The sequence below is a fragment of the Dermacentor albipictus genome, chromosome 5, assembly GCF_038994185.2.
Source record: "Dermacentor albipictus isolate Rhodes 1998 colony chromosome 5, USDA_Dalb.pri_finalv2, whole genome shotgun sequence".
Classification (NCBI taxonomy): domain Eukaryota; kingdom Metazoa; phylum Arthropoda; class Arachnida; order Ixodida; family Ixodidae; genus Dermacentor; species Dermacentor albipictus.
The window spans coordinates 30,843,117-30,863,899 of NC_091825.1; the positions used below are offsets into that span (position 1 = coordinate 30,843,117).

Below are 20,783 nucleotides of genomic sequence, written 5' to 3' on the forward strand. Positions count from 1 at the left end.
TTAGCCAGTGCCTGAGCGATCCACGGCAGCCATCTTTTATTACTTTCGGGACGGGGCCGCCTGCGGCTATTCAAAAGAAAATTCATTTTTGTTCGGCATATTAATGCATCTTTAAAGCGTACACGTCACTTTGACGCAGTGAGTTTTTGCGGTTTTGTGACGTCGCGTGACAGGCAGGTGAAGTGTGTGCAGCCCGAAAACTCTTGACCGAGGGATAATGACGAAAAGGCGTCGAATCAGAGATAACTATTTTTCTTTTGTTTGGTCGAAGCATGCATAATCAGTGTGTGTCATGCCAGCTTGCTGATTGGCTGAAGGAATATCTCGTGAGGTGCGTCACAGGAAGGGCTGTTTCGTAAGCGTCAATTTGACGATGCGTGACGTTGCGCTAGGCCGCCATTGCTGAGATTTTCCGCCATAATTGTTGCTGCGACGAGCCGAGCGAATTATGCTAATGAGCAGCCATATGCAATGGAAGCCGAGAGGAATGCGCATCGCCACATTTTCCCGTCGTTTGGCGCCACGAAAATCTTTTGTTCATAACGCGTGCTCATAGTATTTGCATCGCTCTCGGGTGGTGTTGGCATTTGTGTTTGGGGCCATCATTTTTTAAAAGAACGCGTTTATACGAAATAATATTGGTTGAACGTAGCAAACTTTCGTCAATGTTGTTCACTTTTCACTGCTGCGTTTGTATTGTAATCAAGATTAATGCCTTTTTACACAATCGAAAGTTATGACAACGGGCTCTTTCTAATTTATAAAATAAAATGTACGCAAGGCGGCGCCTTGAGGTTTCCTCCCGCAGTGCGAGAACCAGCGAAATGAACAAGAGATGGCAGCGCCGGCGCTTATGTCGCGCTAGTGGATATCTCTGGCGCGCGCAGCGCTATCGGTGATATTCGGCCGTTTCTCAGCCAGCCGAGTCAGGCTGAGCCCCTTGCGTTTCACGAGATAGCGATAACGTCGCCTAGAACGTGCGCGCATCACCACTGGTAAGTCGCGTATGTTGTCTCAAGCAAGAAAACAAGCGAGTTGGCGCCAACATGCGATGACTCATTCCATTTTCCGGGGACACGCATCCTAGCTATTGAAGCAGACGACGTCTTGCACGCAGCAGACGACGGAAGCGAGAAGCGTTTTCGACCGAATAATCATATGCTTTGAGATAGCTGCTTTATTTTTACTGCGGAGGAAAACTGTTCTGCTTTACTGATAACGCTACGTTCAGTGCCTTCATTTCAGTTTCTTAGGCGAAACGTCAAGTTAGCGTCACGTTACGTAAGCAAAACTGGGCCACCAGCGCCATTTTGCTTGCGTCCCGCCTACGTCACGCACTGAAGAAAATGGCAGAATGTCCAGAATAGCGCCTCCAATGGTTGTGGCTGTCGCGGCCTGGCGTGCTATTCTCGACACGCATGGCGGCTACACGGCCGCCATTATCCGCTATGTTTACACTGTGATTGGCTGTGGAGAGCTCACGTGCCTTGAAATTTGTGCCGGGAAACGGAAGTTTTGCGAAATGTAATTTTGCGTTTTCATCAGGATGACGAAACGTGACGCGGAGCTGCAAATTTTATGGACTAATACATTTTTTTTTGGTCCTTGGCAGCTATATTGCGATGTTAGCGCTTCAAAAAGAATGTGAGTGGTAGCGTGCAGAAGCCAGTGCAATGCACCTGCAATTGCGCGAATATGTGGTGGCGATCCAAGATATGCACCATGCGAGCTTGCTGATTGGCTGAAGGAATATCTCGTGAGGAGCGTCACAGGAAGGGCTGCTTCGTTAACGTCATTGTGACGATGCGTGACGTTGCGCTGGGCCGCCATTGCTGAGATTCTTCGCCATAATCTTTGCTGCGACGAGCCGCGCGAATTATGCCAATGAGCAGCCATATGCAATGTCCGCCGAGAGGAATGCGGATCGCCACATTTTCCTCGTCGTTTGGCGCCACGAAAATCTTTTCTTCATAACGCGTGCTCATAGTATTTGCATTGCTCTCGGGTGGTGTTGGCATTTGTGTTTGGGGCCATGATTTTTTAAAAGAACGCGTTTATACGAAATAATATTTGTTGAACATAGCAAAATTTCGGCAATGTTGTCCACGTTTCTCTGCTGCATTTGCATTGTAATCAAGATTAATGCCTTTTCGCACAATCAGAAGTTATGACAACGGCCTCTTTCTTATTTATAAAAAGAAATGTACGGAAGACGGCGCCTTGAAGTTTCCTCCTGCGGTGCTAGTAACCAGCGAAATGAACAAGAGATGGCAGCGCCGGCGCTTGCGTCGCTCTAGTGGATATCTCTGGCGCGCGCAGCGCTATCGGTGATATTCGGCCGTTTCTCAGCCAGCCGAGTCGGGCTGAGTCACTTGCGTTTCACGAGATAGCGATAACGTTGCCTAGAACGTGCGCGCATCGCCACTGGTAGGTCGCGTAGGTTGTCTCAAGCAAGAAAACAAGCGAGTTGGCGCCAACATGCGATGACTCATTCCATTTTCCGGGGACACGCATCCTAGTTATTGCAGCAGACGACGGCTTGTATGCAGCAGACGACGGAAGCGAGAAGCGTTTTCGACGGAATAATCATACGCTTTGAGATAGCTGCTTTATTTTTACTGCGGAGGAAAACTGTTTTGCTTTACCGATAACGCTATATTCAGTGCCTTCATAACAGTTTCTTAGGCGAAACGTCAAGTTGGCGTCACGTTACGTAAGCAAAACGGGGCCACCAACGCCATTTTGTTTGCGTCGAGCCTACGTCACGCATCGAAGAAAATGGCGTTGTGTCCAGAATAGCGCCCCTAATCTCGCGTGACATATATGGCGGCCATGGGGAGGGAAGGCGGAGGAAGAGGGACCGGCTTCGTTTCCGCTAAGCCAAAAAGTGCGTGCTCTTGCCCATAAGATATTGCGGAGTGCACGAGCGCGTTGAGCGCGTGGGAAACGACCCTCCTACCCTTCTAGCGGCGCACCCCTGGTGTCGAGACCGACGCCTGCGCACATGCGCGTCCCCCCGACATTGAAAGTGTGCATGTTTCCGCGCTTCTTCCTTGTGCACCGGCGATATGCGAATGTAGTCGCGAGGTGCCTCTGTTGCGATATGCGCTGTGGCGGCTTCGACGGGAACTTGTGTGAAGGGTGTTGAGAAGTGTGAACCTGCGTGCACCGCTGCGGCCGCTTTTTGTCTAATCACGAGCGCTGACGCGTGGGGCCTGGTGGCGAACGCGAAAAGTAACTTTTTTTTTTCTGCGTTGGACTGTTCCGTGGCCAATCTTCGTTGTTTTTCCACAGAACACCTATATAAACATTGAGAAGGGAAACTGTACCTTCCACAGTGCAACGGAAATAAGAAGAAGAAGAAGAAGAAGAAGAAGAAGTTTATTTTTACCACATAAGTACACTGATATATACAACGTGGTAGGGATGGCAGGATAAAAGCTGCATAACGGCAGCTTGACTAGTCCTACCACCCCATGAACAACAGGCAGCAACATGGCAAGATATTCATAGTACATTCTTGTGGCAAGGTCAATATATAGATATTCACAGACGCATATATATACACACATTTATACATATATATAATACATACACACATGCACATACGCATACATGTATGCATGAAAAACAGAAATGACAACTTCGAAATAGCAAGGAAATACTTTTCAACCGACAAACCAAAAAGTTAATTATTCACAGAAATTTTTGCAGTAATGTGCTCTTGGATGTATGGCGTACGTTTACATCATTTAGACTATATTTGTTAAGTGCAGAGGGAAGACAGTAAGAGAGTGCTTGAAGGCCATAGTTAGTCCGAGGGCGCGGGACTTCCCAGTGTTCCGTATATCGATTTAGGCGAAAAGAAGGATTACGCTGCAAGTTCGCGATGTTTATGATATGATTAGTACCCTTGATTATGTCACGTTTAAAAGAACACATAAGTTGATACTCATAAAGGCGGTCTACACGTAAAATCTTGAACTTCCGGAATATGTCACGCGTATGTCCATTGTAAGGTAAGTCTGAAATAGCACGTAAGGCATTCTTTTGAACTGAAACTAAATTTCCTAATGATTTCTTAGTACTATTTGACCAGACCAGGTTACAATAGCGCAGGTGAGAAGCAAATAGTGCATTATAAACCAAAAGTTTCTGTGGTATTGGTAGTAGCCTCTGACATCTGCGCAACATACCTAACGCCTTACTAAGTTTATTTCGTAAGTAATCGGTGTGGTGGTCCCATAGCATCAATTCATGGAAGATAACACCCAATGTTTTTGCTGTAGCGGAAAGTTCTATTTTTGTGTCATTGAGTGTGAGGCATTGGGTGAGATCACAAGGCGTAGACTTCGCTCTAAAGAGGACCGCTTTTGTCTTGGAGCAGTTCAACTAGAGAGAATTTTTTAAAGACCAGTTATATATCTTGTCAAGTATTTCTTGTCAGTATTTCTTGTGTGTATATCTTGTCAAGTCAAGAGTAGCAGTGGCGTTGCGAACAAAAGTGTGCGACCGAGAGATGGCGCTGGAGCTATTATTATCATCATTACGTAGCGAGCAATATGGTCGCTACCATAGCGGCTGAGAGGTTCGTTGTGCTGCTCGCTCGCTGGTTTTGGGTGTTTTGCTACCCCTTTCGGAGTATCCTTTTTGAGTATCGTTCGTGTGAACGATACTCAAAAATGACTATCGATAACTTTATTATGTCGCCAGGTGACCGAGAGGCCTCAACTGGCAAAAAACACGTCAGAGAAGTAAGCTTGCATCGTTTATTGCCAATCGTGAATGAAGCAGTAAAGAAAATGGGGTTTTACATGCCAAAATCACTTTCTGGTTATGAGGCACGCCGTAGTGGAGGACTCCGGAAATTTCGACCACCTGGGGTTCTTTAACGTGCACCTAAATCTAAGTACATGGGTGTTTTCGCATTTCGCCCCATCGAAATGCGGCCACCATGGCCGGGATTCGATCCCGCGACCTCGCGTTATGCAGCCTAAGACCATGGCCACTAAGCAACCACGGCGGGTGGATGAAGCAGTACATGACCGCAATTTTCAAACAGGTCAGGTGGAGCTAACGCTGTCAGTAACTGAGTTTACAACACACAGAAACGCAGATCTATTTAACACATATCTTTTTAACGGAATTGAAAGCTCGATTCGAGCAAAGTTTTCTCATCGTGTTTGGCGTGCCGCTAAAGCAAGGGCAATGATATTGTGCTCGCCTACACTAGTACTTGTGTTGCATACAGTGCTGTTTGACGTGTTCCATACTATACATATGTTGTCTGCCTTCGACAATGTCAGCTAGATTTAAAAAAAGAAGCATAAGAAGTGCTCAGCAAACATGTACTGTCAGTAAGGTAAGTTCGAGATGCAATGTCGCATTGTTTTCATAACACATTGGCGATAGGCACGAAGTCTAGAGGAAAAAAAAAACGTTATGCTAAATTTTAGATCACATATAGTGTGTTCTTCATATTTCTACTGCACATTTAGTGTTCAGCTGCAGCAGTAAAGGCTTTATCACAAGTGGAGTACTCGTAGGAAGGCGAGGAACGTTATGGCGACGACAGTGCTTACAATTACCGCTGCCAATATTTTGTGTAAACAAGGACACTAAATAAACATAATTATGCCCAATTAATGCTCACGGATCCTTGTAAAATGCTATTTATGGTTTCGTGTTGAAAAAACATATTGGTTTGCGGGTTCAAACAACGCAAAAGGGTTACATGCAGATGAACACGTCAGTTGAGTAATAGAGGTGAGCAAGGGAAGCCTGAGTCTGTAGCCAACGTTTCAAAAATCAAACACATTTGTGCGGGTGGTGACGAAGATAAGTTCCCACGCTGAGGCTTCCCTTGCTCGTCAACTGTTCATTGGCTGAATGTTAAGCCAAACTTCGAGTATATTTCGAAAACTTTTTGTGAACACACTGTCCTCAGGTATGGCATCTGCTGCTTGAAGAGAACGAAAAATTGATTTTATTGGTTCGTCATATTTGAGAAGTGTGGAGTAGGCCAGTTGTGTGAAGTTGCCTGTTTTAGCCATTTCTTACGGTGCAGGGCTAGCCTAGTTACTGATTTTTGGAAACGAAAAATGCAATATCCAGATCTAATTCTAACGCTGTCACTTACCATCTTAAGAATGCTCCCTTAGATTTCATCATGTCCTATAACTATATTGGTGTACACATTACAAATAAATTAAATAGGACCAATATAGAGTATGTCATTAACAATGCAATTCACCTGCTCGGGTACTTGTAGTGTAACTTTTCTAAAGCGCTGTCTACTTTAAAGCTACACCTTTACAAGACGCTAATACGCTCAAAACTTGAATATGCATCTGCAATATGGGCTCCCAGTCGCATTAGTCTTACTACTTCACTTGAACTAGTATAATATAACTCTGCTCGTACCATTATTTCTAATAATAACTGTACCACGAGTATAACCTTAATGAAGCTAACCAGCACTTATTCCCCTAGCTAGTCGGCACGTTTCGCAGTTCCATAAAATTTTTCGTCATCACACTTCACGACGACTTCATACCACGGCCTCAAGTACATTTAAAACTGCACCGATCATCGCAGTAACGCAGGGATTGATTCTTGCTAGACGAAGTCTTTCTTTCAATCTTTTATACCCCGTACATCTCGGGAATGGAACCACCTTCTATCAAATATCGTAGCCATCACCCATAACAAACTTTTTTGCAATACATTAGCTCATATTGTATATTCAGGAGAATCATTGTATTACCAAAACTCACTGCTCTTGTTTGTTTGTTTTACTCTACTGCTTTGTAACGACTCCTCTCTTTAATGGCATACGGCCCTGAGCGTATTAAGTAAAAATAGAATAATAATGTAGAGTGACTGCCAGAGTTTCAGTGAACATGAAGCACCATTTCCTCAAAATTGCACTGAGTGGTTTTGAAGGCTTTAAAATTATTTGCAGTTTCATGTAACAAATTAACGCTATGAAGGAGCATGTGATACTTGAAGCATCATTTCCTCAAAATTGCACTGAGTGGTTTTAAAGGCTTTAAAATTTTTTGCAGTTTCATGTAACAAATTACCGCTATGAAGGAGCGTTTGATACTTGTTGGTAATGCCCGTCAATTTGATTTTCAAATAGCAAATGACAGAATTTGTGCATTACCAAGTAGGAGCTTGCTACATGACGAAAAAAGAAACAAGTTGGGACTCAACTTGTTACTTCTCCGATTGTCATAAAACGCCCTTAAAATCAAGCAAGCTTATATGTCAAATTTTAGCATTCCCGCTCGGTACGATACAAAACTGTAGACTGTGGCTTTCCTGATAGGGCTCACAGCCCTCTATCTGGGAAACTTGCAAACATTTCATGGTGAGGCACGTAGTTCAAAAGGACCTGTTGTCATTATGGTGTCCGTTGAGCTTCTTATGGCTTGGCGTGGGAAGCTTGCAAACCAATAATCTCTATTTTGTCCTTCTTCCTGATAAGAGAAATCATGAAGTCCTGAAAAACGTGCAAACAAAGAATGGTGAAACAAAAGTTTGTCCAATAAATGAACAAATCACAGTTCTAGTTGAAGTGTTCAGAAACATACCTGGCGACGATTCTGCCTCTGTGGTGACACATTCCCTGGTGACGTGTACGTCCAGAGACAATAGAGTCCAAAGTGGTGATCAAATATGAGCAGCATCTTGGAGGCTTCAGGCAAAAGAAGAAAGCCTCAGTTACTATGGTGGAAGCGCGGGTGAGTTTGTGATTCATGTATGACTAAGAACAGTGCCAAAACCCTCCATGACAGAAAACACACACACACACACACACACACACACACACACACACACACACACACACACACACACACACACACACACACACACACACGCACACGCACACACACACACACACACAACACTGTTTTGAGTGTCCATTTCTTTCAATGGTGTTCTTGTGCGGGCTGTGCTTTGTGAAGCATCGATTAAAATTTGTGCCAGCTAGTAGGTTATAAACACAGTAATTTTATTATGTATCAAATTATATTAATCTAACTGTATCACCAAAAGTACACTTGCACTAATTTCCTGCGAATTTATTGCAGTGCATCATTCACGCAGACACAGCCAAAAGTATTCATTTTTTACACTGTGCTCCGTGTTAGGAATTTTAGCAACATGGCAAGATAACAAGAGCCTTGTTTGAATTGCCCTTGAAGAGCAACAACTTTATTATGACTTCGCACTTTAAAAAAATCACTACAGCAATCAATTTTACCCGCCTTGCACCCGATGAAATTGAAAGTTAGAAATGCGAAGCAGGGTTTTTCTAATTCACCGGTGCACACACACAGAAGCTGTAAGTTTAATCCGCTTTCTGGGGTAGTTTTCATACAGAGTGTGCTCGGTTCCAGCATCGAGTTTTCACGCTAGCTAGCACTTTCTTCAAGCAACTCGTCATTACGCGGCTAGACGCGGCAGACCACTGACGATGGAAGCCGCGTATGTACCCATTACGACAGTGAAACGCCGCAGCTGATAAAATTCACTCTTTAAACACGATCACTCTTTAAACACGAATGTCGGATGCATAAGCTGCCTGTGATATTCATGATCATCATCAGCCTGGTTATGCCTACTGCAGGGCAAAAGACCTCTCCCATACTTCTACAACAACCCCGGTTATATACTAATTGTGGCCATGTCATCCCTGCAAACTTCTTAATCTCATCCGCCCACCTAACTTTCAGCCGCCCCTTGCTACGCTTCCCTTCCCGTGGAATCCAGTCCGCAACCCTTAATGACCATCGGTTATCTTCCCTCCTCATTACATGTCCTGCGCATGCCCATTTCTTTTCGTTGATTTCAACTGAGATGTCATTAACTCGCGTTTGTTCCCTCACCTAATCTGCTCTTTTCTTATCCCTTAACGCTACACCCATCATTCTTCTTTCCATAGCTCATTGCGTCGTCCTCAATTTGAGTAGAAACCATTTCGTAAGCCTCAAGGGTTCTTCCCCGTAGGTGAGTACTGGTAAGACAGAGCTAGACACTTTTCTTTTGAGGGATAATGGCAACCTGCTGTTCATGATCTGAGAATGCCTGCCAAACGCACCCCAGCCCATTGTTATTCTTCTGATTATTTAAGTCTCATGATCCGGGTCCGCCATCACCACCTGCCCTAAGTAGATGTATTCCCTTACCACTTCCAGTACCTCGCTACCTATTTTAAATTGCTGTTCTCTTCCGAGACTGTTAAACATTACTTTAGTTCTCTGCAGATTATTTTTAGACCCACTCTTCTGCTTTGCCTCTCCAGGTCAGTGAGCATGCATTGCAATTGGTCCCCTGTGTTACTAAGCAAGGCAATATCATCAGCGAATCGAAAGTTACTAAGGTATTTTCCATTACCTTTTATCCCCAATTCTTCCCAATCCAGGTCTCTGAATACCTCCTGTAAACACGCTGTGAATAGCATTGGAGAGATCGTATCTCCCTGCCTGACGCCTTTCTTTATTATGATTTTGTTGCGTTCTTTATGGAGGACTACGGTGGCTGTGGAGCCGGTATAGATATCTTTCAGTATTTTTACATACGGCTCGTCTACACCCTGATTCCGTAATGCACCCATGACTGCTGAGGTTTCGACAGAATCAAACGCTTTCTCGTAATCAATGAAAGCTATATATAAGGGTTGGTTATATTCCGCACATTTCTCTATCACCTGATTGATTGTGTGAACATCGTCTATTGTTGAGTAGCTTTTACGGAATCCTGCCTGGTCCTTTGCTTGACAGAAGTATAAGGTGTTCCTGATTCTATTTGCGATTACCTTAGTAAATACTATAGGCAATGGACAGTAAGCTGATCGGTCTGTAATCTTTCAAGTCTTTGGCACCCCTTTCTTGTGGATTAGGATAACGTTAGCGTTCTTCCAAGATTTCGGTACGCTCGAAGTCATGAGGCATTGCGTATACAGTGTGGCCAGTTTCTCTAGAACAATCTGCCCACCATCCTTCAACAAATCTGCTGTTACCTGATCCTCCCCAGCTGCCTTCCCCCTTTGCATATCTCCCAAGGCTTTCTTTACTTCTTCCGGCGTTACCTGTGGGATTTCGAATTCCTCTAGACTATTTTCTCTTCCATTATCGTCGTGGGTGCCACTGGTACTGTATAAATCTCTATAGAACTCCTCAGCCACTCGAACTATCTCATCCATATTCGTGATGATATTGCCGGCTTTGTCTCTTGACGCATACCTCTGTTTCTTGCCAATTCCTAGTTTCTTCTTCACTGCTTTTAGGCTTCCTCCGTTCCTGAGAGCATGTTCAATTCGGTCCATATTATACTTCCTTATGTCAGCTGTCTTACGCTTGTTGATTTACTTCGAAAGTTCTGACAGTTCTATTCTTGCTGTAGGGTTAGAGGCCTTCATACAATGGCGTTTCTTGATCAGATCTTTCGTCTCCTGCGATAGTTTACTGGTATCCTGCCTGACGGAGTTACCACCGATTTCCATTGCACACTCCTTAATGATGCCCACAAGATTGTCGTTCATTGCTTCCACACTGAGGTCCTCCTCCTGAGTTAAAGCCGAATACCTGTTCTGTAGCTTGATCTGGAATTCCTCTATTTTCCCTCTTACCGCTAACTCATTGATCGGCTTCTTGTGTACCAGTTTCCTCCGTTCCCTCCTCAGGTCTAGGCTAATTCGAGTTCTTACTATCCTATGGTCACTGCAGCGTACCTTGCTTAGCACGTCCACATCTTGCTGTGATATTATTGTCGGTAATTAAGATGAACCTGCGTGACCGCCGTACAATTTGAATCGATAAACCGCACGGACTGCAATCGATAACAGTGGGCTGCTGCTTATCACACGTCAGTGAGGTCTGAAACCTTTGTTCAAGTAATAAAGCACAGGATTCAATATAACGTAAGTTTAATAAAAACAATTGTCTGTTTATATTGCAGAAAGTTACACGTTAACTATGTTGGACGGTTATAATGCGTACATTTAAAGATCAAAGATGGAGCCGTGCCGAGCGCCCCTAGCAGAAAAAAATACGAATTAAAGTCTGCGACCAAATCACAGTAGCTACACTTACGCGCTTATGCTGGAACGCACCGCGATTGATTATTCGGCCTTTGTGGCGATCGCTAGAATTTGAGAGTGCTCGGGGCCTGTTTTAACGCGAGAGCGTTAAGGAGCTCGTGTCGCAGAAAAGCCGGTGTCGTCAGCGTCGGTGTCGGGTGTCGGCGTCTGCGGCGTTGACCGTGAGCGATAAATCATGGCAGGCACTTCATAAATAAAAAGCAACTTCCAAGATAGGCTGGGTGGGAATCGAACCAGGGTCTCCGGAGTGTGAGACGGAGACGCTACCACTCAGCCACGAGTTTTTTTTTTCTTTATTTCCTCGTCACAGAAATGCCATGCGAATACATTGTTAAAAGAGAATCAGCTTAGCTTATGCTGACCCTCTGAAATTAATATCGCTTGAATTTCGCCAACTCATCGAACAGTGGCAACCAATCGGGCGGTTCTTTCTGGGCGTTGTACACTTCACGCATGTAGACGACACTTTCAATAAAGTTTTCTCGTACAGAATGGGCATTCACATCCGCATGACATACCGACATTCTTGTGGACCATATGCTATGGAGGCTCAGCAGCATAATAAGGTCATATGGAATATCGTTATTGCCTGTGTCTAAGTATCTGATACCACGTGGGGTTATTGGTAAAGCTTTCTTCAATGTTCGTTGTAAGATGTCCCAATGAAAAAAGGGATCCCAACAATCAATGAAGACGTGATCGACAGTCTCTGGTTTTTTACACTTTATACAATCGGTAGTCCACGGCACATATATTCCCTTGTCGGCCAGCCAAGTATTTACAGGCAAGGTATTTGTGTGGAGTTTGAAGAAGAATGATTTTACCGATGGTTTCACAGGCATTCTTTTGACCCTTTTGAGTACATCATCGCCTGAACCTCCATAGTATGCTAACCTATACATTGGAACTGGCATTAATGAGTCTATCATATCATGGTACAATTTCTTTCTTTTGACGGAACTTAAATATTCTAGCGAGAATCGAACACTAAGCACACGGAAAGATAGCACTACTTCCTGAAGGAAACCTTTCACTGGAGGGGAGTGAACAGTCGAAAACGAAACAAGGAAGTCAGGTAACGGATTACCTAATCGCACTTGTGTCATGGTGCGCAAAAATGGATCACTGTGGTTCCGCAAGAACATAAACCGCGATACAATCTGGCGTACAAATAGGTGTGATAGTCCAAGACCACCGCTGCGAACTGATCTGAACAGATTAGAGCGGCTGCAGCCTTCCCAGGTTGAGTTCCAAATGAACACAGCAAACACTCGATGCAGTTTTTGTACATTCGCTCGCGACATGAATAGCACTTGTAGTATGTACCATATTTTTGCAACCAGAAAAATGTTGCACACAGTGGAGCGCGCGAACATTGAGAGATTGCGCCCTTGCCATGCCAGCGCTTGTTCCCTCGCCGTCTGTGTTCCCTCGCCGTCTGTCTCACGAGAAGCGTCAATGTCTGCTCATCTCTGAAACAGGGGTGCCCAATTTCGTCATTGCTTTTCGCAATATACCTGGAGCCTTTTTGCTTAGCCATTAAAGAGAACGAGAAAATAAGAGGTTTCAAATTACAGCAAAGTGAGGTGAAAGTGCTTTCCTATGCAGACGATCTAGCAGTGTTTTGCGATGACTATGACAGTGTCAGCGAAGTGGTAACTCTGGCGAAAACTTATTGTGAAAAAACAGGTAGTGCCATAAACTGGGATAAGTGCATCGGGTTTTGGCATGGCGCGTGGCAAAGCAAACCACGCAGTTTCGCAAAGATACAGTGGGTGACCACACTCAGCCACGAGTTCGATGCTTCAAAGCGGTACAAACGCGTTTCTCGTGAACGCGGTGTTGCCTTAAAAACGTGCCGTAGAAAGGTATACTGCGGTGTATATCGGTAATTATGAGCATGTAACTTACAGAAGTCGCATTTACACGAGTAGCGAAGTACGTTTCCGCTACATTCCTTCTGCGCTTACCGCACACGCAGAGCCATCTTGCGGCAAACACAGAAGACCCCCTCCTCTCAATTTATAGCGCTGCCCCGACAGGTGGCGCGCCATGCGCGCATTGAGCCTTGCTGTGCGCCGACCGGTGCCAGGCGCGTTGCGGCCCCGACTCCCTCTCCCCTGACGACGCTTCGCCGTGCTCCCACGCGGGTTGCAGAATCAAGCGCCGTTCCTTTCTTTAGATTACTATCTGTCTATCTCTCTGCCCGTGCCGATCACGACGTTTGGCTGGCGTAGATCGTTTCCCCCTCCGAGACACCGAGTTCTTTGGTTCGTTCCGTTTGCTCAGGCGCACGTTTCGTTGCCGCGCCGAACGCTGCGTTGCTCGACGCTCTCCGTGTGATAGGTGGGCGCAAAGTCCGATGCGGGGCGCCTCGTAAGTGATCCCTGCGCCGTAGCGCTTTGTCTTACACCCCTTGGCGGGTCGATGGGAACGCTGTCGCGTTCCCCTCTTGAAGGCGAAGCTTAAGCGTCCACCATTTTTTTTTTACGACCCGTGCGTTCCCCCGCAGAAGAGCGTGGCAGAAAACGCGCACTATGGAAGGAGAGAGAGGCAAGAAGAAAATGAACTCTTGATTTTCGTTGCAAGAACAAAATTTTGCCGTCGAAGCCGCCACAGCGCCAAATGGCGCCAATCGCAAGAGGGGCAGCTCGCGGCTGTACATTCGGATATCGCCGGCGCGCGAGGAAGCGCGGAATTATTGCACACTTGGGGTGCTATTCTGGACACGCATGGCGGCTGCACGGCCGCCATCATCCGCCATGTTTACTCTCTGATTGGCTGTCGAGAGGTCATGTGCTTTAAAATTTGTGCCGGGAAGTGGAAGTATTGCAAAATGCAATTTTGCGTTTTCATCAAGATGACGAAACGTGACGTGGAGCTGCAAATTTTATGTACTAATACATTTTTTTTGGTTCTTGGCAGATTTTTGGTTCTTCTCATATACTTTACCGCATTTATTAAATAAGTTAATGAACGATGGTATTGATGTCTTTTCTTGCAGTAAAAACAAGTTAATAAATTACTTTGGTGCCTATTAGCCTTTAATGTCTGTGTAAATAGGCTTCTTTTTATTGAGTTAAGTATTTTTTCTATTGCTATCTGCATTATGTACACTTGTATGAGAACGTTTAGTGTTTTTTTTTACCCTCTCTTTTTTTTGCCATGTGTTTGTTTACTTCTGCTGCTGTCACGAGAAGGATTAAGGACTAGTCAAGTTGCTCTTTTGTAACTTTTTTCCTTATATCCTCCATAAACTTGCATATTTATGGAAATAAATTCATTCATTCATTCATTCATTCATACTGTGATGTTCGCGCTTCAAAAAGAATGCGAGCGGTAGCGTGCAGAAGCCAGTGCAATGCATCTGCAATTGCGCGAATATGTCGTGGCGATTCAAGATATGCGCCATGCCAGCTTGCTGATTGGCTGAAGGAATATCTCGTGATGTGCGTCAGAGGAAGGGCTGTTTCGTAAGCGTCATTTTGACGATACGTGACGTTGCGCTGGGCCGCCATTGCTGAGATTTTCCGCCATAATTGTTGCTGCGACGAGCCGCGCGAATTATGCTAATGAGCAGCCATATGCAATGGAAGCCGAGAGGAATGCGTATCGCCACATTTTCCCCGTCGTTTGGCGCCGCGAAAATATTTTGTTCATAACGTGTGCTCATAGTATTTGCATCGCTCTCGGGTGGTGTTGGCATTTGTGTTTGGGGCCATCATCTTTAAAAGAACGCTTTTCTACGAAATAATATTGGTTGAACATAGCAAACTTTCGTCAATGTTGTCCACTATTCACTGCTGCATTTGTATTGTAATCAAGATTAGTGCCTTTTTGTACAATCAAAACTTATGACAACGGGCTCTTTCTAAATTATAAAAAGAAATGTACGCAAGACGGCGCCTTGAAGTTTCCTCCCGCGGTGCGAGAACCAGCGAAATGAAGAAGAGGTGGAAGCGCCGGCGCTTGCGTCGCGCTAGTGGATATATCTGGCGCGCGCAACGCTATCGGTGAAATTCAGCCGTTTCTCAGCCAGCCGTGTCGGACTGAGTCACTTGCGTTTCACAAGATAGCGATAACGTGGCCTAGAATGTGCGCGCATCACCACTGGTAGGTCGCGTATGTTGTCTCAAGCCAGAAAACAAACGAGTTGGCGCCAACATACGATGACTCGTTTTCATTTTCCGGGGACACGCATCCTAGGGGACACGCTATTGAAGCAGACGACATCTTGTACGCAGCACACGACGGAAGCGAGAAGCGTTTTCGACGGAATAATCATACGCTTTGAGATAGCTGCTTTATTTTTACTGCGGAGGAAAACTGTTTTGCTTTACTGATAATGCTACATTCAGTGCCTTCATTTCAGTTTCTTAGGCGAAACGTCAAGTTAGCGTCACGTTACGTAAGCAAAACTGGGCTACCAGCGCCATTTTGTTTTCGTCGCGCCTACGTCACGCACCGAAGAAAATGGCGGAATGTCCAGTGCCCGAGGGACCCGCAGGCACCGGTCTCGACACCAGACGCGCGCCGCTAGAAGGGGAGGAGGCTCGTTTCACCACGCGCTCGCGCGCCTCGCAATATTTTGTGGGCGAGTGTGCGTGGCTACACTCTTAAAACGGTTGCACCCTTTGGGGTGTATATTTGTCCTACAACAATAATCGTCATCTGCCTTGCTTGCATTTCCTTTCCTGAAAACTCGGCGCTCGCTACTTTCCTGTCGAGAATGCTGCGTCACACTTATAAGGCGCATGCCGTTCGTGACTGGAAAGTACCGGGCTCGCAGCGTTAAAGAAAGGAAACGTGGGCAGTACGGATGACGATTATCGTTGTGGGACAAGATACGCCCCAAACGGTGTAAATTTTGTACACTCTTAGAAACGTTTACACCCTTTGGGGCGTATCTTGTCCCACAACAATAATCGTTGTCTGCCTTGCCCGCGTTTCCTTCCTTTAACGTTGCGAGCCCGGTACTTCCCAGTCACGAACGGCATGCGCGTTATCAGTGTGACGCAGCATTCTCGACAGGAAAGTAGCGGGCGCCGAGTTTTCAGGAAAGGAAACGCAAGCAAGGCAGATGACGATTATTGTTGTGGGACAAATATACACCTCAAAGGATGCAACCGTTTTAGGAGTGTATCTTGAAAATGATGTGCAGGCCGCTCACACCTTTGTGCGCGCTGTGTGTGCTCGCCGCTCTTGCGTTGAAGCGGAAGCGGCACGGAGGCCACTTCGCTCGCTGCTGCTGCCGCGTTGCTCGCACCACCATTTTTACAGCTAGTGTCCGCGCTCATTGAGTGTGATGTGTTCATGTTTGCTCGTGTGCGCTGACACAATATGCTTGTTAGTTCAGTAAGCGAATGTTTCCAAGTTCAGACCCCCGATAAAACTATCCTTCGTATAGCTGTACGCTCATTTCCTATCGCAATCGATGCCCCGCCTTTGCAGGCGAAATTGGGACTTTTACAGCGTAGCTGTTAAGGCCTGCTTACCTCACTGTCGGGTCTACGTGTAGAAAAATAGTATCCTGGAGATAGTGCGATGCCGGGCGACCCGCGGCAGAGGTGACGCAGGCGTTACACTCCGCATACTTGAGCCGATCTCGAAGATAGTGCGATGCTGGGCCGACCGGCAGCCTGGTGAAGCAGGCGGCAAGCACTCCCCAAACGAGGGCCGATCACGAAGATGGTGAAATGCCGGGGCGACCCGCGGCGGAGGTACAGTTCGCCGTTATAGTGGCCACATACACAGCTTCGCTGGTCATGGTACTTCATAGAGTGGAAGGCCTTTGTTGTTTTTTTGTGTTTGTGAACACTTATTTGGTTGCTTATGAACAACCGGGACTGCACGAATAAGTTTCTTTCAGTGTTTTCCTCAATATATTCACTTTGGAAGAGAACGTGTGTAGTGCACAGTCTCGTGTTTTTTTTTCCGCACAAGGTTTCGGATTTCCCGACTTCTTGACTAAAGTGATGCTGCTACACTTTTTATATTCAAGGCGAGACACTGTAACGAAGCACTTTTGTCTCTTATGTTTCTTTCACGCTTCATATTCCAGTCGCCTATCGAAGAAGGCGAGGCTGTGAACGGCACCTCTCTACCTCTGAACGTCACTGCCGATCATCAGAATGGCGACGGAGGAACGGTTAGTGCATGCTTGATAAAAAGCTCCGGTTGGTTTTGAAGTTCTTTTATTGGTAGACGGAATTGTGTAAAACTAGCACTGTTTGTTTTTTCGCCCGCTGTATACTTATCTATAATATTATACTGACACGTGTACTTGTTTATCGGGCGACCACGTTTCACCGCCTAACAAATGTTATAGCACAGCGCAGGACGCACCCGCATGTATCGGAAGTTTCTTGAATGTTATCGATGGTTCCATCAGCTGTCTGTCGCCGAACCTTGTGTAATATGATTTAATGTATGCGTGACGGGAACGGCGTAGAACTTTGTTGAAAATACGCCGGTACCAGCGATTGCTCTGGAACATTCGACGACTGATGCATAGAAAGCCGACGCGTTGACCAGATTTCCGACGATCGCCGACTGTGTTCGCCCCGATCGTTGTGCTTGAAGTGTAACTTGCTTTTGTGGGCACAAGTTCGCCGAATAAAACGCTAGTTTGATCATTTTGCTTTCTTCACCCTCCCTACCCCGTGACATCTGGTGTAGGTCCATTAAATAGTTTTGTTTTTTTTTACTCCTAAACTTGCACTGTGTATAGTTTATCACCGAGAATCCGTGATTTATCGATGATAAACTTTTGTAGACTGCAATACGACAAAAATATTATTCATTTATTGTTACAAAAATGTCCTCAAGAGCAATATTTTATCCCCAAGTGCCAGACAGAATTCTTATCTTTAAGCGCCTGCATTCTTCTCTAATTGGTCCTTTCTCAGTTCAGCTTTCAGTTCACCACATGAGTAAAGATACTGTAATTGTAAACAATATTATTAATCTAAGAACAGTGTTGAGTTGCTGTTGAAAGTGGATGCATGGCACATTGCTGAAATCTCAGTTTTGCGAGTGCAAAGGGATTCATAAACACGAAAAGTGATGCCACTAGTTTATGCGGATGTGCCTTTTGCAAGTAGCACACCCTCCGGCAGCGATGAAGTGCTCCAGCATCACAATCTTGTTTTCTAAATATATACAAAATTCTTCTAGCCTTCTAGGCTTGAGTCCCACGTAAATCGGGGCCATACATGAAAAATATGCTAATGTCACGTACCCGGTCAGAACCAAGGTAGTGTTCTTTGCCGTCGCTTGTAGGTTCTCAGTTTATTTTTTGCATTCCGCGTAACTAGATAATTAGTCTTGCTTACTAATATATTTCTCGAATATTATAATTAAATGAAAATTGTAAATGAAAAAAAAACTATTCAGCAACATAAAAACTGCCGATACAGTGTTCTGTTTCTCGATAGTGGCTACACAAAAGCGTTTTCCGAGCGTGGAAGAATCCCGCGAATACACTCAAAGTGCTTCGAGCGGCCGGCCAGTCGCGCGACAATTTCGCGTGTGTTTACGGGCTTCTTTCAGGCTCGGAATAAAACACTTTTATTGCGATAGCAATTTATGAACACTCCAAGGGCATTTCTACCGTCGCCGTGGGGTTCCGTATACTCTAAAAACAGTTGCGCCCTTTGGGGTGTATATTTGTCCCACAACGATAATCGTCATCTGTCTTGCCCGCGTTTCCTTTCTTTACCACTGCAAGCCCGGTACCTCCCGGTCACGAACGGCACCCGCGTTATCAGTGTGACGCAGCATTCTCGACAGGAAAGTAGCGAGCGCCGAGTTTTCAAGAAAGGAAACGCAAGCAAGGTGGATGACGATTATTGTTGTGCGACAAATATACACCCCAAAGGGTGCAAACAGTTTTTAGAGAGTATAAAGTCCAAGGGCGATAAAATCGTCGCCGCTCGCCGTATGCGCTGTGTGCGAGTGAAAGCGAGCGACGAAGGCGGGGCGGAAGCGAGTCCTGTCGTGCGCGAGGCACAGGCGTGAGGTGAGGGGGAGGGGGGGGGGGGGGCGTTCTTCTGCGGCGGCTGCTGCTTACGGTGCGGCCCTGCGGGCGCCGTATCTTGTAAGCGATCTGCAGCATAGCCAAAGTGGCGGCCCGCGCGGGCCTTCGAAGCGATCTGCGATGTTTGCAGAGTGTTAGTAGTGCCCATTGCTTCGAACGCGCTGTGCTTTCGACGTTTCGTCCGCGTTGAAGCGAGAGATGCAGGAAGGTCAATTCGGCCGCTGCTGCTGCCGCGATTCCTCACTTGAGCGTTTTACAACGAGCTTCCGCACTCATCGAGCGCGATGTCTTAATATTTACCTGTGCGTGCGTGACACGGTGATTGTTCATTTACCTAAAACATGGTGGTGGGCTAGTTTGTTTGAATCCGTGATAAAATGTGTAAGAGCGACTGAACGAGGACGCAGAAAAAGAAAAAGACACACACAGAAAGCACTGTCTTTGTCTGTGTGGTTCTTTCCACGTCCTCGTTCAGTCGAGCTTACACACTGTATCACTGCAAACTTAGTAAGCGAATATGTACGAGAAAACAGCCGATAAAGCTACTATACTTGCTTGGTACAGTTATCTACATATTTATTGCCGCAATAAATTCTTCGCTTTTTTGGTAGAAATTGCGCCTTACTGTATATCACGTATTGAGCCACAAAAGCTGTATCGGGAGATTTTCACGTTGCTCTACAATTTTTTCAGTGACACTTATCTAATTAGGTTACTTGACAAGTTTAAAAATTAAGACTAAAAATCTAATTAGGCGGAATGAAAACAAATTATCTGCACATCTCCAAGCGACAGCAAACAATAATATTTCGGCTCTGTACATCTCCGTCACATTTGCCTATGTTTAATGTTAGGCTCAAGTTACGTAGGCCACGTTGTATATAGTTATACATTGCGATGTTCCCTAACAAATGAACCTTTAAGAAATGTGCGTGCAGCCGAGACCAAACGTGGCACGGCTAACAATAATCTACTATGAAGAAATACATTGAAGGAATAATCTACAATAATCTACTATGAAGAAATACATTAAAGGAAAGCCGTGATAAAATAGGATATGTAAATGCAAGTTAGGCGAAGAGAAAACACGGTCCCTGGACATATGAGTCTGCCTATCGTAAGGCTTTGAATATTCATTCTACATTCTTAACGTCTCAGGCTGTGAGTTTGGACGAGGTGTTAGTTTTTAGTAAACTTACAATATCATGTTACGAACTGCAAAAGCACAAAAATACGGCAGGTACAAACGGGTACTGTGGTGTGCTTTCTTTGTTGTTTTTGTCCATTAAAATAATTCTGGCCTTTTACGCACCAAGACCAAGATACGATAATGAGGCACGCCGTAGTGGGACCCTTCGAATTAATTTTGACCACCTGGCTTTATGTAACCTGCGCGCAATGCACGGTACATGGGGATTCTTGCTTTTCGCCCTCATCGAAGTGCGGCCGCCGCGGCCGGGATTCAATCCTGCACCCTCGCGCGTTACATTATTTTTCGCTTTGCCTATGCCCCAATAATTGAACTTAGGGAGAGCTCATGCGTATGCCTATGTCAAGTCGCTACTAGCTTTTATATGTTAACGTCTCATGTAGTAAAGATAACTTCTCAATTTGTCAACTTTCAACGACACCGAT

General features: G+C 45.4%; 1 protein-coding gene across 1 annotated transcript in view; it reads left to right on the top strand.

Moving 5' to 3' along the window:
- The window catches only part of LOC135913825 (uncharacterized), a 76,432-nt gene that overhangs the window by 40,151 nt on the left and 15,498 nt on the right, over positions 1-20,783 (top strand). Inside the window, exon 6 of the mRNA XM_065446515.1 lies at positions 17,172-17,258. Coding sequence (XP_065302587.1) covers positions 17,172-17,258 — 87 coding nt within the window. The remainder of the gene's footprint in view (positions 1-17,171; positions 17,259-20,783) is intronic.